The 18,453-nt window shown below is 44.3% G+C and overlaps 1 protein-coding gene across 1 annotated transcript in view; it reads right to left on the bottom strand.

Moving 5' to 3' along the window:
• FBN2 (fibrillin 2) overlaps positions 1-18,453 on the bottom strand; it is a 286,019-nt gene that overhangs the window by 123,034 nt on the left and 144,532 nt on the right. The window contains exons 19-21 of the mRNA XM_054986552.1: positions 10,497-10,622; positions 4,483-4,602; positions 2,961-3,098 (exon numbers count right to left, since the gene is read on the bottom strand). Of these exons, the coding sequence (XP_054842527.1) occupies positions 2,961-3,098; positions 4,483-4,602; positions 10,497-10,622 (384 nt within the window). The remainder of the gene's footprint in view (positions 1-2,960; positions 3,099-4,482; positions 4,603-10,496; positions 10,623-18,453) is intronic.

Genomic DNA, 18,453 nt, shown 5'->3' on the forward strand with positions numbered 1-18,453 from the left:
ATCATGAGAGGGAGAGCAGGAAGGGTTACATCAGTGCTTAGTTCTTGCGGCCCCTTCTTATGTGCCCAGGGTAATGCCAATAGCCACTGTGGAGTCAGGAAGCAATTTTCCACAGGTCAGTTTGGCTAGGGTTTTGCCATTTTCTGGGCATGCAATAATGGTCACTGTGTGGGGGTGGGGGGATAGGGTGGTAACTGTGCATTTCCTGCATTGTGCAGGGAGTTGGACTAGATGACCCTAGAGGTACCTTCCAACCCTATGATTCTATGATTCTAAAATCCAGTACTTAGCTTCAGGGATGCATATGTTTAGTTTAAAATTACAGAAAAAAATCTTTATTAACTGACACTCATGAGGAATGGAGATTTCTACTGAATAAATGGGCTGGATACTCAAACTAATTACTCTGCCAGAGGAGTGTTCAGCAACCAAACCCATCCCACAGGGAATGCCATGGCAAAAGCCCTCATGCTTGGAGGGAACCTTCCCCAAGCCAGATAGCAAGTAAGGAATGGAGACAGCTAAGGATGACATCCTCTAACATGTCAGCTGTTAGAAGCTCAGCAATGGCTGGAGATAGCAAGCTAGCAGGCAGGAAAAATGGGAGGAAATGCAGAAATACAGTGCCCATGGATGGGGGCTTGTCCTCTAGTTAATGCCAGAATTTGGATAATCAAGTGCTGGGTTAAAAAGCTTTTAATGTAATATTACAGTGCTAAGCATATATCATTCCACTGTAGCTACTTGGATGAATGAAATTAGGTATAATGATCAAAGCAAACCTGTGGGGAGGTACTGAAAGTACTCAGGTTGCTGACTAGCTTCTATGCTGATGTATCCTGGGCTTCCATCAGCCTAAGTGCGAGTTACACCAGCACAGCTCCCTGGTGGTGCCCTGCCAGGCTGGAGCACCAGCAGTGCCCTGCCATGGCTGGCAGATAGTGAGCCTCAGGCGTAAATCCCTGTGCTGGTGTGGGAGAGGGTGGGCTGGGGATGTGGGCTGGGAGTTAGTCAGCTTTCTAAGCTGCTCCAGGCTGGGTAATGCCCCCAAACAGCAGCAGACAGTTACACCATGAAAAGAAACAGCATCACTCATAGGCACCCATGCAAAAAGAAAAGTCAACTGCCCGCTGCCACGGCCCTGCCAAATGGCCCAGAGGAGCACAGGATTCCGACTACAGCAGCAACCAATCCTTTTGCACCCTGGTGGTGGTCAAGCCCCCTTCACAGCATGCAATCACTACCTCCCCACCTTATATAAAACCCAGCCCAGACACTCCTGGACTTAGTAAGTAGGGGGCGCAGCATGGGGCTCTATCTCTGAGCTTCCTGCCCTGCAGACTTAGTGTGAGGCACCTTGGCGCTGTGAAAAGCACAGAGTGGGCACTTTACAAAATTGGGCTAGGACTTTGCACTTATACCCTAGGGGAAGAGCAAAGTCCAGAATGTTTGACTAACATCTCTTATAGCAGACCCCTAACACGTACCTTGTCTCCAAAGGCTTTGCTCAAAAGGGCAAGGACTTAGTGACAGGTAAGCAAGAGCAGGGGATACTCAGGGGATACCTTGTCCACATTCACCTCCCCTGTTCTCTTTGACAAGGATGGGTGCTGCCCTCTCTATGGTGGCCTCCACAACCAAGGCCAAGGGCATGTGGTGGTGTTAGTGGGGGGAACAGCCTGAGCCTGGCCCTCTAAGCACCATGGTCCATGTCTAACAACAGGGCAAGTTCACAGGGAAGCATACTTGACAGAGCTGCCTTGGATGGGAGGAGGCAGGAGATGCTTGTAGCCCATTACAGAGCTGTTTGCAGACTTCCTTGACTGGATTCTCCCTTCCTTTGGGCAGAAGACAGGACACAATTGTGGGTCAGGGTGACTGGGAATTGCTCCCCTGTGCCCCCTCAATAAGGTGGCCAAGTAACTCTGGGACTCATTCCCTTGCAGAATCAGAGCCTCATGCAGCAGGAGCAAATCTCTGTCTGGTACCCACAGCTCATTCCCATGCTGGATGAGTGAGTGTCATTGGGATAGCAGCAGAATCTGCCTTGGTGGGGTCTCCTAGCTCCTCTCCCACACCAGCATGGGGCTATGGTTCCTCCTGGGATGCTGAATACTTGGGTGTGGCTGAAGCTCAGGCTGTACCCTTTGCCAATACAGCATCAGTATCTTTTTTCCTTTGTGCAGGTGGCAATCCAATCAGCAGACTGAGGGGCATGCCCATTGCAGTTCCCGTCACTGTGCTCAGACTGCATTTCTAGCCTGGCTTCTGGAGCATTCTTCCTCAGGGAGCAGCTCGACCTGGGAGTCTGCCTCACTCATGAGCATGTAGTGCAAGGGATGGCTCAACTTGCCTTTTCCTGTTGGCAACATGGGTCCTGGGTATGTTTCCCCTCTGGACTGGGGAGGGGACCTCTTGAACAAAGCGCCTCTGTTGGGGTACTGCTCTCATGGCATCTTTCCATTCTGACTGCTGGCTCTCTAGGGCACTGAGAAGCAGCAGCTGCATTTGCAGCCAGAGGTTGGTTCCACCTTAGCTGCCACTCACGAAGCTGTCAATGGCAGCTGTTGTGTGATTGGTGGATACTGCCAGAGTTTCTACGGTCATAGATCCAGAGGAGTTAGCCGTGTTAGTCTGTAGTAGCAAAATCAAAAAGAGTCCAGTAGCACCTTTAAGACTAACCAATTTTATTGTAACATAAGCTTTCAAGAAGCTTATGCTACAATAAAATTGGTTAGTCTTAGAGTTTCTATGGAGAGTGGAGAGCTTGCTCTACTGCCTGTGTCCGGCCATGTTCACTGGTTGGTGTATCTCACTCCTGAAAGTACTTAGGGAGTAGGCAAGCACCACTGGAGTCATACACCTTCACTACAGAGCCCCTTAGGATTGCACTGAAATTCACCCACATATTTCTGCCATGTTCCATGTAGCCAGAAAACATTACAATGGAAAAGTCATACCTAATTCACAGCGTTCACAAGGACTACCCCAAGCAGCTCCCAAAGTAGCACAGCATTCAGATTTCAGAGTGGCACCATTGATGTTAACTTCACAACGATTGTCTTGGATATTCAGCCAACATGTTCCCTTCAAACTATCTATAGTGAATTAAACAAAATAATGTCAATCCATCTGTATATATTACATCTTTGTTATTAATAAAAAATTGAATACAGGAAGTCTGATCCTTTGGGTGTTCATAGAAATCTGTTTTTGTATCTGCATCTTCACTGATGCAAGCTTATTTATTTATTCACTACATTTATATCTCATCTTTCTTTCCAATGGGGACCAAAGCTGCTTACATCCTTCTTCTCTCCATTTTATCCTCACGATGACCCTGTGAGGTAAGGTAGACTGAGAGTGAGTGACTAGCCCAAGATCACCCAGAAAGCTCCCATGGGAGAGCAGGGAATCAAACCTGGGTGTTCCAGATCCTAATACGACACTCTGACCACACTGGCTAACTGATATCTTAGGATCCAGTTCTATATGGTATGTCATCATGTATAGTTTTTCCTTAATTTTTTTATAACAAAATGCAGCTGTGGAAAACTGGTAGGGGGGACAGACTTTGTAGCATTGCCAATCACAGTGAACCCTGTGTGTCACAGGTTTTGTTAATATAGTCACAGTTATAGTGAGATAACAATCCCAAGTCCAGGCTGAAGCTAGTGGGAGGGAGGTAGCTTGAAACCTTTTGATAAAACCCAATTCAGCTGTTTCATTCCGAAGCCTTTCTTTGAAGCTCTTTTGTTGAAGGATGATGACTTTTAAGTCAGAAACAGACACTGTCCAAGACTGAAATATTCTCCCACTTTTTATCTCAATTTTAGGGTTTTTTTAAATGTCAGATTTGTGTCTGTTTATTCTTTTATGAAGAAACAGATCTGTTTTCCTAATTATAGAGAGGTACCCTACTGTGAGTTATAATGCTTGTTTCACTCGTATCTACAGTCATGCCCATATCCAAGAAATGATACCTCCCACTTAAAATAGGCTACATTGTGTATTGATGGAAAAATTACTTGAGTTAATTGAAAACTCTGGATTTTGCTTTTCCCTAAAACACTGTTTAGCTGCTTTTGTTCCTTCTGTCATACATCTTGATAGACCCAGTGGCATATGTTTCTAGATTCTCTTAAAAAATGTAACTAGCTAATAGATGCAAGTTGTAAATTCTAGCCAACTTTTTCACCATATTCAGAGTTCATCAGACCTAGTGTAAGTACTACATGAAATACTATCCCTGAAAACATTTTCTGTAGCTTGATACTATTCCTTTAGGAAAAAAGGCAGACCCGTCTGGATCTGATCAGTCTTGTCCCCAAGCCAGATGTTCCTCATAGGATCGAATACTTAGCTTTGTTATCAGCATGGAGCAATACTTTTATATCATTCCTTCTTCATTTAACTAACCACGAGAGTCAACTGTATTTATATATTTTTTAAAAAAAATAAAATAAACACCAATATACTTACCAATACAGATCAAGCCTGTGGAGTCTAGTTTGCTGCCAGATGAACATTCACAGATGAAAGAACCAAGATTGTTCCTGCAGGCACTATTGACACAAGGGCTGCTTTCACATTCATTTATATCTATAATCCAGAAGGAAAAGACACTGTTAGACTTGCCATGTGTTTCTGGAAAATATTATCATGTATAAACCCTGCCATGAACTATTTTATGCCAGAATGTCTGGAAAATGTGTTCAGATTTTTTTTTAAAAAAAGAGTTAACCTAAATGTCTATAATTCAGAGAATGTAGGACAGGCAGTTCGCATGAACACAAAAGAGTTTGCATAGTTTTGAAAGTGCTAATTAATTGGCTGCTTCACATAAGCTAGGAATTTCCAAGAACTTGGACTGAATTTTTTTCCAGAATCAATTATAATTGTCTTGTGAGAAATCAGAACCCATTTTAATGGAAGGCAATATACTCTCAGCCACAACATGCTGCGTCCAAACAAAGATCTTATTGTTTCTGTCATGTATGGCTTTGGGGAAATTATGCGTTGGGAAAATTAAGAAAACACGATCAGAAACAAAACTTTAAAATGCTGTCTGGGACTTTATAGGCCTGGAAACTACTCAAAAATTTAAACTGTAACTATTGTTTTGCCTTATTTTCCTTGCACTTCTACGTGCCCTCCTATGACTTTACACGCATTTTCTTGAAACAGTTCCATATGTACATATAGTCACTGACTATATCAATCTTTCTTTTTAAAAAATTCAACTTTTTTAAAAAGTGGCATTTTTTTTTCAAAAGTATAATTCTTTAAACATCAGTGTTGCATAACTAACAGTCCTATCCTATGATGAGTTACTCCAGTCTAAGTCATTGAAATCAATGCACTTAGACTGGATTAACTCTCTTTAGGATTGCATTGTAAATGTGCTTTTTTATCCATTTAAATTCTGATATGAGACTTAAATCAGATCAGAAATATTCAGAGAGTTTATATTGAGGCTCAGGAATATAATACATAATTACATTACCCAGGAAAGAAGAAGAACTGATGTGAACACATACAGCTAAAAAAAAATTGAAAAATAAAATAGAAGACCTAGTTCATTCAATAAAAAACAAGACAACTAGATAAATGTGTACTAGTATATAATAATAAAAACAAGAATTAGATGATAATAAAATGCCCAACTTATTCTGAATAGCTGCTTTGTGGTTCCTTTTATATCTAATAAGCTGTTATCCCCTCCCATCTACACCCCAAGTATTTGTCTCTGTAGATATTTCCCCAATGTAATGTTTTCTGGGGTCATAAGCAGAATTTTGTTAAACCTTTTTTTGAATTTTTTTTTACATAAATAATGGAAAACAGCCATAGAACAGCATGATCCTAGCACATGCTGCACCAATAAAGAAATTATTTGGATGTGGTTCAGTTGACACCAGACATCACATTATGCTGGCACTGTGAGGAAGTTGAAGTAACATTATGGGAAGATACACCATTAATAAAATTTAGGACCAAGGGTCAAATTAAAAAACACAACCAACTCAAGTAGTTTGTCCTTGACAGTTTTCTTTTTCATAATACGACTAAGCAGATCACAATACAAAGTAGAAAACTGGCACTCTTCATCCATTCTCTCAAGCACTTTTTCACAAAAGATCACTCTACTCCTGTGGTACAAAAGGTACAGCTACCCAAGTTTCTACTCTTCACATTTCACCTCCAAAAGGAAAGAACTGTAACAACAACAACAGTGTGATTATATACCATCCTTTTAGACAGATTAGTGCCACACTCAGCGTGGTGAACAAAAGTCAGTATTACTATTATCCCCACAATACAGCTGGGGAGCTGGGGCTGAAAGGAGTAGTTTACCCAAGGCCACCTGCAGAGTTCATAGTAGTAGTGGAAATCAAACTAGCAGACTGCTGATTTGTAGCCCAGCCACTGAACCATTGTGTTACAGCAGCTCATAGGGAAATTGAATGCTATCTATTAATGAGACTTAGAGTACCCAAACATTCCCAAATTCCAGTAGTAATGACAATTTATCTCCTGGAATATCAGTAGTGTTTCAGATTTGGATGCCAGGACTAGACATAAGCACAAACAGAAAAAAAAATGAACATGGTGATCGTTGTTTGTTGCCATCCATGAACAACGAACAATGATGAACATGACCTGTTCACGAACATGTTTGTTGTTCGTTGTTCGTGGGGCCCAGCAGGCTCTCCTCCAGCCATCAAGATCCCTACCCCACCAATCCCAGAAACCCGACCTGAGCAGGCAGCCGCCTGACACTGATAGTTTAAAGGGCCCTGTCCTGCCCCTTGCAAGCAGCAGGGCCCTTTAAACACCCCCAGCCCCACCCCCTGCCGCACCCAGGCACTGCTGGGCTTCTTCTGCCTGGTGCGAGCGGGGCGGGGAGATACTCCCCGTCCATCTTGCACTGGACAGAGCCGGTGCCATGGGACTGCTTCTACCCCATGCGAGTGGGGCAGGGAGATTCTCCCCGTCCCTCTTGCAACCAGCAGAGCTGGCGCCATGGGGCTGCTTCTGCCTGGTGCCAGCGGGGCGATTCTCCCCGTCCCGCTCACACCCAGCGGGGCGATTCTCTGCATCCCGCTCGCACCTGGCAGAGCCGGCACTGTGGGACTGCTGCTGCCACGTGCGAGCGGGGTGGGGAGATTCTCCCCGTCCCGCTCACACCTGGCAGAGCTGGCGCTACGGGGCCAGCTCTCCCGGTGCTGAGAGGGATGGGAAGATTCTCCCCCCTCCCACTGGGAGAGCGAGCACACCGAGCTGCTTCTGCCCAGTGTCAGAGGGACAAGGAGAGTCTCCTCGTCCTTCTGACACCGGGCAGAAGAAGCCCAGCAGCGCCGGCCCTCCTGTTGCTTAGAGGGTTGGAGAGATTCTCCCCACTCCCACCGGGAGACCAAGCGCGCCAGGCTGCTTCTGCCCGGTGTCAGAGGGATGGGGAGAATCTCCTTGTCCCTCTGACACCAGGCAGAAGAAGCCCAGCAGCGCCGGCTCTCCTGGTGTGAGAGGGACGGGGAAATTCTCCCCACTCCTCTGGCACCAGGAGAGCTGGCGCTGCTGGGCTGCTTCAACCTGGTGCGAGAGGGGCGGGGAGATTCTCCCTGTCCCTCTCGCACCAGGAGAGGGACAGCCGGCACTCAGCCGCTCGTCGGGGATGCCCCCGACAAGCAGCTGATTCATCCTTGCCTAACTTGCCATAGGAATTTATTGCAGGTGCCAGACTGTCTGGCTTGATGAACAGCAACGAACAGCAATGAATGAGGCTTGCAACGACCACCTGTTCGTTTAGAATGGGGCCTCATGAACAGCCTGTTCACGAACAGCTGATAGGGCTGTTTGTGAGTTTTTTCAGTTCGTAATGCTGTTTGCACCCATGTCTAGCCAGGATCCAAGAATGAGAGAAAGGAAGCTGGTCCACCAAACCATTGCTTAGTGGTATTTCTCTCCCTTTGAATTTTAAAGGACAATCATTTTCTGTGGGAAGACTACCATAGAAAATAATGGCCCTTTAAAACTTAAAGGGACTGGAGACACTAACCAACAGCTGACTGGGAAAACCTGGATACAGCAACTGTGGAGCATTCTCTCCTGGCTGTGCCTTGCTGCCCCCCCCCCCCCGCCCAAGCAGGCTGTCGCTGCCACCCTTCCCCAGGCTGTGGCTCCCATTTGCCTCTCCTGCTTCTCAACCAGGTGGTATCCCCTCGCCGACACCCTATTGCAGGTGCCATAGCCATGGAGGTGCATATGCCCCAGCTGCCTGTTCCCTGGCAGGGTGGGAGATGGTTTCACTGAGCAGCGTAGATTGTGGCGTGCCCATTGGCTGTGCCACTGCTTGCCCTTCGTGTGTCTGTCAGTGAAACAGCGGGGTCTGCGCTCTTGGCAACAGCCACGTTGTGCCTTGCTGGGTTTGGGCAGTGGTGTGGCTCTCCTGCAAAAGTACAAAGAGAGCAGCACAGTGGTGCCACTGCTCCAGCCATAGCCAGGCACAGGTGGTAGGTGGCGCCTTTGGATTGGGCTGCCCATCATGCAATTTTTTCTTACTCTGATTTTGTGTCATATTGCAGTAGAATTTTATAAACTTTTCCTAATAGGTATTTTGAATCTCCAATTTTTAGTTGTTCCAATTATTATACTGTAAACATTGGAAAGAAAACTGAAAACTGTATCCTTCAACATTAATAATAACAGTTTAAACTCAATTCATTTTTAAAAATCTTAATTTTGATGCTGAGAAAACTGGCCAAGCTATCTCCTGACCTCAGCAGCCTACTTGTTTAGTTATTTTCTCAGAACTAAATCCAGAGTTGGAGATGTCCTTTATGATTACATTTCAGTGATTTATGTTGGGTTGTTTGTGTTCTGGATTCAGTGTGAACATGTTTATGGCCAGAGCTGTGCTTTGAAGCTAAATATCAAAATGACACATTTAGCTTCTCCTTGTAGTATTATCTCAGCCTTCAACCTAAAATAAACTTCCCAGGACACAAGAAAATAAAACACACATACACACAACATTTAATAGAAAAATAACCAAGGAATCAGCTGTAAAGACCACAAACAGCCATTTATCCCAGATTAGTCTGGGCCATTGATTATGTTTCTTCGGAGTAAGTCTCTTTTTAAAAAAAATATGAACATTTAAGTTGAGGAATAACGTTTAGAGACCAATATGACAGCAAAATATTGTAAGTACTTAACTGTGTGGAAAATGATGCCAGTCCAAACAACAGCTCCATCGTTATTAAAGACTTGCTTAATATTTAGTAACTGTTCATTGAATTGACTTTGAAGGCTGATTTTATATTGTCTAAATGCTTTTGCTGCATTATAAGCAAACTTGAACTATTCAAAGGAGATTGCAGAAACTACACAGTCAGCAAAAACTCAGCAGCCAAACTTTATTTATCAATACACAAATATTTTAAAGACATTATCAAATAATTCTGGAAGCCAATTTAAACCAGACCTGTGAAGCATAATTTTATTTAGGGTACAATGTTTACTTTTTAAAACACACATTCTTAATCTGTCTTGTTTAGTATCAGTAACACCACGTCCTGCAGCAAAGAAAATGAGATTTCCAAGCAAACTCTGGTTAGCTTTGAACATTTTCTATACTGTGATTAGTTCAATAAATTACCATTTAAATTATTTTAATAAAGTAGCAGATGGTTTGAACCAGTTTTGTGACAGTCAAGAAAATTCAAAATAATCTTGATCTTTTAAATCCAAACTGCACAACAGAACCAACTATGGCTACAATTCAGGGTTCTGAAAACCGTAAAGGAAAACCCAAGTTTTGAGAAAAATACGATTTGCTTTTTTAAAAATTCAGGTTTTGAAAAAATATGATTTGTTTAAAAAAATGTTGAGCGAGAAAGAAACTCAGATGGTAAAACAGTCCACATATGTGTGCTTCCCCCACCCCTGCAACTTGCAGCTAAGCTAGTGAGAATCAAGTAAGACTTTCTTGCACTTCTTTAACTCCCATTGGCCAATAAGAAGAAAAAAAACCTGTGCAATGTTGTAGGAACCTCTGGCCCAACTGGGGAGTGTACATCTCTTGCGTTCTGTTTCCCGCACTGTCTGTTTTTACCACTGGGAAATGGGAGACCAACGTAACAGTGGTTGTATTGTCGAAGGCTTTCACGGCCGGAAAACGATGGTTGTTGTGGGTTTTCCGGGCTGTATTGCCGTGGTCTTGGCATTGTAGTTCCTGACGTTTCGCCAGCAGCTGTGGCTGGCATCTTCAGAGGTGTAGCACTAGTACACCTCTGAAGATGCCAGCCACAGCTGCTGGCGAAACGTCAGGAACTACAATGCCAAGACCACGGCAATACTGCCCGGAAAACCCACAACAACCATTGTAACAGTGATTGTTGAACGTGAGCCCTTTGCCAAGGTGTGGGCCTTGGCAAGTGCCCAAATATATGAGCCCTCAATGCTCAGTTAGCCAAAGACCAAAGAATGCTTACCTTCACACGTGTCTGTCTCACTGCTAAATATATAACCCTTTGGACATGTACAGCTATAGCTTCCAGGTGTATTTCGACACAGACCATTGTCACAAAGTAATCTGTTCACTAAACATTCATCAATGTCTAAAAAAGAAAAGTGAAACATACTCTTTAGCATTATAATAGGGTTTTTAAGGAGCTGTTAATGTTTTAAGACTTTTGTTTTACAGGTTTGATATTGATTTAGGTTTTTTGATATTCATTTAAAAGGTGGCATTGAAGCAATTTAGGATGCAGAGGTAAATTTAGTGATTTTCAAGTGAGCTAGCTAGACCTGGGTAATATAATTAGCTGCTTAAACGTTCATGTCATGATATAAGCTTCCATGCATATTCTCTGTTCTTTATATTATATCATAGTTTTAGTAAAATAAAGGTCATTCTTTGATTAAGAGCCAGTTGTATCAAAAGGTATATAGCCAAAACAGGGATCCCATTCACTTGGTAGGGGCAGAGGATCCCCCACTCTCAGACTCTGCCCCCCCCCACCGCTTACCAGGCTGGCGAGGGGTGAGGGGAGATGCAGCAAAAACAAGCCAGGGAGTTCTGGAGGAAAAAATCGGCCCCGTGGAGAGGCCTTCACTTCCTTGTCGCACAACCAATGACATCAGTCCTAGTACAACAAGGAAGTTCTCCAGAGAATGTGTGTGCGCCCCCCATCCCCCCATTTGGGCCACTGAAGTCCTGGCTACCCTAAGTCAAAAGGTGATGTAAAGGTTGTGTAAGGAACTGTAGAATTAAAGCCAGAAGTTTACTAAGAATGGCTAGACTTTAGTTCAGTGCGCAACTGTTCACTGTCATAGGCTCTGAACTGGCTCAAAAATGTGCTGGCCTTTGTTGATTCTAACACTTGTAGGCCAGTTTCTGTTCTTTTGAGATTCAATCTTGAGAGACTGGCTTTCACAGCCCCTATCATCACTCCCCTGTTTCCACACAGCTGGAAATGCTAATTAGACAGTTGGGCCCTGATTGGTTGTTGGTTGATAGGTTGATGGATGGAGTCCTGAAAAGATGGCTTCCCAGCATACCCAGTTCCCTTCTCTAACATCTTTCCTTCATCATCATGTGAGAGAGAAGCTGCAGACTCCATGCTCTACAGTGCTTCAGCATGCCATGTGTTGCATGGCAAGGAAGATGGCACACTTGCTAAATAAGAAACAACCCGTTAAGAGCTACTCAGAGATGCACAGGTAGCAAGCTTTGTAAGTTTTAGTTAGGCAGATTTTAGTTAAGCAATAACAGGGTATTTGTTTTGTGTCCTTTTCCTGAATTTGCGTGCTTTATGTTCAGCAACACTCCGCAATCAATAAACTGAAGTTTTATTTAAACCTGTGTCTGAATTCATGACTTCCATACAGGTACAACCTCAGAGAGAAACCAGAGACTGAAAAGTCTTACAAAAGAACAGGAACCTTCCTTCTGCCTAGGCTCTGGAGTGCTTGTGGTCAGTGCCCAGGGGTAGGAGTTGGGGGTCCTGGTTCATACAGGAGGCATAAGACTTTTTTTTTGTATAAGTACATAATAAAGTAAACCCCAAGAATTATAGATGCTGACTTTCCAAAGACCTATTTCAAGCCACTTCACAACACAGAAATACTGTAATTGATGAGTCAGGCCCTTAAACTTCTGGGCTAGGTCCTAGATCTGAAGAAAATTTGCTAAAGCCTGAGCCTTAACATAACAACATACAACATATCAACATATCTTTCAATGTACTTACTTGAATTAATATAATCCAAACCAAATATGTTGACCAACTTTGAGACAAATACTTCATTATTATTGGTTTTGTATTAAGAATATCAGTTTTTATTGTAGTACCTTTTGAAATACAACTAATTTTGGAAATGAGTAATTCATAGCATTTTGATTGATTTGTAATTTTGAAAATGTTGCTAGTTCTTTTATTTAAAAAAAGTTTTGACAGATATCAGTCGTTTAATTGTATTTTTAAAAATTTCAAACAGATATATAGAAACCTAATCTAAAGTTAATTAAAAGTTAGTTTTAAAAAATTATGATTAAGTCTAAAGCTCAATGAAAAGTACTTTGACAAACTTTTTTAGCTTTTTTAATGGGTGTGGGGAAGTGAGATCAGGTGTTGACAAGATAAATCAGGAATTTCCTGGGAGCTTCATTATCCTAAGTAATGTATCTCTTGGGGCACAGAGGGGCATCAGTCAGTCAGCAGCACTGACTCACACTCTGGTAATTTTCCAGGCTCCTGCTTGACTGGCATCCGCTCTGGACCAAGCAGTGTCTTGAACTGAGATATATGAGAAAGGGTGTTTATGATATTCTATCCATAAACTGTCTGCTTAGCATGAGGAGGGGTCTGACTGCTTACATCAGCAGATATTTGGGTCAGTATTTTTCTGAAGGTTTTAGAATTCCATTTAAGGGAGCTAGCGTGCATTGTATGGCCAAGAAATTTAAGTCCCTGTATTGCCCATCCTCCCTGAGGACTTTGATCTTCTTAGTTTGTTTTGAAGGGGACTTTTATGTGGATAAAGGCTACCAATGGGGTGCTCAATATTGTATGCTGCTTTTGAGCAATTTAGTACATGCCTCAAGTGGACAGTCAAAGAGAGGTCAGGCACATCTCATGTTGGTCACTACAGGGATGATTTTCTGTTTTCTGGAAGAGCACATTGAAGAAACTGTGAGTAGCTCATTAAATATTTTCAGGACATAACCAAAGAGCTAGGGGTATTTTTAACTCATTAAAAACCGGAAAGTCGTTTGTCTGCACTGTCTTTTCTCAGCATTGAAATTGATACTGAGCAGGAGCTTTGTAGGTTACAAGCTGAGAAGGCAAGGTCATGATTAGAGATGGGCACAAACAGGAAAAAAATGAACATGATGTTCGTTGTTCATTGCCATCCACGAACAGGGACTCACAAACAACCACGAATATGGCCCTGTTCACGAACATGCTCGTGGTTGGCTGTTCGTGGGGCCCGGCAGGCTCTCCTCCAGCCATCATCCAAGTCAAGATCCCTACTGCACCACTCCCAGAAACCTTACCTGAGCAGGCAGCAGGAAAGGTACCAATAATAAATAATAGCTTGGCCCAGAGCCTGGCAGCGGCCCTGGAACTTGAAGGGGTAGATCCCTATCCCACCACACTCAAAGAAAATTCAAGCTCCAATGCACTCTATCAAAACGTCAGTGGCAACTGTCTCCCTCTCCACTGTCTGCAAACTAAGCTAGAGCTGGGAGCCCCCCTCCCCCCTGCTCTTTGCTCCCTTGTTGTAACAAATTTGGAGCTCCACACTTGAAAGGGAGACCTGCCTATCAGGCTAAATTGGGCTTAGATTTGGGTTTCCAGGACAACAGCAGGAGTTCAGACAGAGTTCAGACAATCCCTGCCTAAGTTGCCAAGGGAATTGATTGCAGGTGCCAGACTGTCTGGCTTAACGAACAGCAATGAATGAGGCTTGCAATGACCACCTGTTCGTTTAGAATGGGGCCTCATGAACAGCTTGTTCGCTAGCAGCAGATTGGACTGTTTGTGGCTTTTTTTTTTGTTCATATTGCTGTTTGTGCCCATCTTTAGTCATGATGTGAGTTTTAGAATGAGTGGTAAGATGATACTGCATGACCATCAAAGTCTCATAGGACTTTGCCTGCACAGCGGTTGCCCCAAGTAGGGCTTTTGAAGACAGTTTTGCAATGCACTAAAAGGGGAATCCCAACCCCATCATCATATACGAATCTCAGGGGCCATGAAGGCTGATTTGTTTATTTGGCAAGAGTTCTTAGAAAGTTATAGTGGGGTTTCATTTTGAAGGCAGGATAGGTTACTGGAGGCTAGATTCAAGGTCTAGTTTGATGCCGCAGGCACCTTGGGATCTGGAGTTTTCTGCCAGGGTAGGTGATATGCCCAGCATTGGCCCCAGGATTGGCTTGAAGTAGGTCTGGGAAGCAGGTTTGGGACCCTAAATTTTTAGAATCTTTCTCTGTAGTGGTTACAGTGCACCTGTGGGCTGAGCTGTTTAGGAATTCTACAGTTAAACTTTGGTGCGATGACATGGCAGTTGTCCAGGACTATAAATGATGTAAATAAATAAAATAAATAATCTTACAAATCTCCCTTGGGTTATGAGATTGGTTCATACATTTCTTCTGTGCTGTCTGAACTCTAATTTCTCATCAATAAAAAATTAAATGGATGCTGGACTACAGGAACCATGGTCTGGATGCAGCAGAGCCCCTTCTATGTTCTTAACCAGGGATATCTCATAATTACTGAGGAACACACAGAAGAAAGTTAACCTGGATACTGGTTGGATAAATAGACTGGAGATAGGGTAGGGTATGTCAGGCTGATATATATAGGAGAACAGTGGGTGCTGCTTCGTGCAGCAGCAAAAGTCACCTGCCTGGCCTGCAGGGCCCAGGAAAATGCAAAGTGGCCAAGAGAGCTACAAAGGGTGGAGGGTTCCTGGCCTGGAGAGATGCAAACTGGCTGGTCTGGAGAGATACAAAGTAGTTGACAGAGATGCAGGATGGAAGGGGGCTGCCTGGATGAGACAGATGCACAGTACCCCCTCCCTGGCCTGGAAAGATGCAAAGTGACTAAGAGAGATGCAAAGTGATTTAGAGAAAAAAACTGAATTACGCTAAGCAGAGAAATTTCGAATTTGCTAATAAACCAGGAAGGTGGTTGGCCTATAGACGGAGAAAAGAGAGAGAGAAAAAAATGATCTTAAAATTGCAAAATGGGAATACTATGCTAACAGAAAATGGGGCCATCCAAAAGACCCTTATTAAGTATTATTCAAACTTGTACAGAAGACAGGATATTTCTTTAAAGAAATTGAATGATTATTTAACAAAACAGAAGCTACCTAAAATTACAGAGGGACAACAACAGATGATGAATGGCCCAATAACATTTCAAGAAGTGGTTGAAGCAATTAAAAGATGAAAACTGGGAAGTCACCAGGTCCCGATGGACTATCTGGCCAATATTATAAATGCTTTTAAGATGAGATCTTAGTACCCTTGCAAAATACAATGAATTCAGTTTTATTGGGAGGAAAGATGTCAGAGACTTGGAAAGATGCTAACATTACACTGATAACCAAAGAAGGGCAAGATTTGATACTAGCAAAAAAACTATAGACCCATATCATTGCTGACTACAAATTATTTACCATGATTTTAGCAGGAAGACTTCACTTAAGTATGTTCTCAAAGACTTTATTCATGAAGATCAAAGTGGTTTCTTACCCAAAAGACAGTTGAAAGACAATGTCAGAACTGTATTGGATATAGTGGAATATTTGGATAAACACAATGAAAAACAAGCAGCTCTAATCTCCTTGGATGCTGAGAAGGCCTTTGAAAATTTGAACTGGATTTTCCTGTTTAAAGTTTTAGAAAAGATGAGTTTGGGGGGAAATTTTATAAAATGGGTGAAATCAATCCTCGCTTCACAGAATGCTAAAATTATTGTTAATGGAGAATTAACTAAACCATGTGAGATTCAAAAAGGAACAGGTCAAGGATGTCTGTTGTCACTGCTCTTTTTCATGTTGGTGTTGGAGGTTTTGAATAGAGACATTAGACAAGAGGAAAGGATTAGAGGCATAAAAATTAAAAAAGAGTCATACAGATTAAGAGCCTTCGCAGATGATTTAGTTTTAAGACCCATTAGAGGGAATTGAAATATTGATGGAGAAATTGACAGAGTTTGGTACTCTGGCAGGTTTCAAAATAAATGAACAGAAAACAAAAATGTTAACAAAAAGTATGGATACTAAAAACCAGAAAGAATGGATGAAAATAACAGATTTTAAGGTTGAATGGAGATGAACTGTATGCTATTTCAAAATAATTGTGTTAAGACATGGAAATAAAATTTTAAAAGACATGTTAAGATGGGATAGAGTACAATTGTCCTTGAGACACTGTTGTTATGAAACCATATGAAAATGACAAACCAAAATTGCTCTCACTCTGGCATTCTGTGGGGTGGAAAATACGGAAAAATCATACCCTGCAACAACACAGAGAGCACATTAACTGCTATGGGTAAGGGGAGCAAATACATATTCTTGAAGTGCAATCCTAAGCAGAGTTACTCCAGTCTAAGCTCATTAAAATCTATAGTCTTAGTTCACTCCCGCAAAATCATCAAAAAAAGAAATGCCTCTTAGCAGCTTGCAAACAAGGTAGTGAAGTGGGGCTCAGCTGTAAGGTAAATCATTCCACATCTACTGCTGAATACAAACTCATGATCTTGCATTAGTTAAGTTTACAAATAGACACCACTATCCATTTTGTATGTTAATTTGATAAATAAGATGCAATACATTAATTTTCTTTGACAATAAACTATATTTAGCACTTGACAAAATTACACCTTTTGGTTTCTTACTCAGAGTACATGAAGAAGCAACGGTCGCATGACTTACCCGAGCGGCCGGTTTGCTGTCTGCGGGGCGGCTGGACGGGGTGGGGGAACGCGGTGGATGTGGCGCTGCCTCCCAGGCTCCCCTGGGGCTTGCGTGCACCCAATCAATTCAAATTCCCCGTCCGGCCAATCACGGCGGAGGATGGCCGGGAGGGGGCGGGGTTCGAGTCGGACCTGGGGAGCCCAGTCTTCCCTCTGGTCTGGCGGGCTAAGATTTAAGCAGGGACGCCCTGAGCTCAGCTCAGTCGTGTCCTGGGAAGCGAAGTCGGCGGCTGCTTGGGCGGTGCTGCTGGAGCTGAAATCATGTTAGCAATACCTTCAGCAGCAAGCGACTTGGGCTGCCGGCCAGGGCTTCGCTAACGGGGCACGGCAGTCGTCAGCTCAGCGAGCGTTGGGGGCAGAGCGGCAGCATCGAAGGAGTTCCGGAGGAGTCCTGGGCAGGCGAGGCGCAGCAAGAAGGGGGTGGCAGTGACAACCAACGTTCCCCAACGGGCTCACAGCGGAGCACATGGCTCCAGCATTGGGCACCAGGAAGAAAGTGTAGCGGCCAACAGCGGCAGCCCGAAAGGCCATGAGGCGAGCTGGGCAGGTGGGCGGAAGGTCCAGAGTGGGCAAGGTTGCTGCTAATTCCCCTCAGGCCCGGGCAACAGCTAGGGTGGCTTCGGCGAGGGCAGTCAAGCCTAAGGGAGGCAGGAGCTCGGCGTGGCCTCCGCCTGCCGTGGGTTCAGCGGGCCCAACTCAAGGCTCTGGGCACAGGGTCCCGGCTGGGGCCAGCAGGGCCAAGAAGGTGGTAGGGAGGCGCAAGGAGCTGGGTAGCCCAGTCCGTGGGAGGGCCGATGAGGGGAGGTCCGATATGAGATCTCTGCAGGATATCAGCAGGGCCCTTGACTTGCTAACATCAAAGGTGGAGCAGATGGGGAGCTTGGGGGCAGGGGTGGCTCAGGCCGCCCAAGAGCCTGTGGAGGGCCACAGACCAAGGAGTGCCAGCACAAGCAGAGGGAAGAGGGCCAGGAGGGGCCGCATGGCTAGAGCCAGCTCAAGTGAGGAGGCATCCACCAGCCCAGAGCAGCAGTGGGCCAAGAAGAGAAGGAAGTTGCACAAAAAGGCACGGCGGTCGCACCGGCACAAGGACGAAACCGATAGCAGCGGATCCTCAGGTATGTCTTCTTCCTCAGATGGTGAGGGCCAGGGGGGTGACTACTGGGGGGCTGCAGCCCATGTTCCAGGTCTCCCCAAGTGGGCACTGCGGCGGTGGGCTGGGTTGAGCGGGGGAGGAGGGGACCTCAGGGAGGTTTGGGCAGCTGGACTCCCCCCTGAGCCCCTTCCCACCATCTCATCCTTCACGGATGATGAAGATCCCCCGGGTATTCACCTCTCACGAAAAGTGAGGGAGCGTATTCTAGATAGGTACTACGTAGACATCTTCTCCCTCATTAGGCCGGAAGCAGAGGATGGCAGAAACACCCCCCACTCAAAACGGGATAAGAGGGAG

Source organism: Eublepharis macularius, chromosome 8 (assembly GCF_028583425.1).
Source record: "Eublepharis macularius isolate TG4126 chromosome 8, MPM_Emac_v1.0, whole genome shotgun sequence".
Lineage (NCBI taxonomy): Eukaryota > Metazoa > Chordata > Lepidosauria > Squamata > Eublepharidae > Eublepharis > Eublepharis macularius.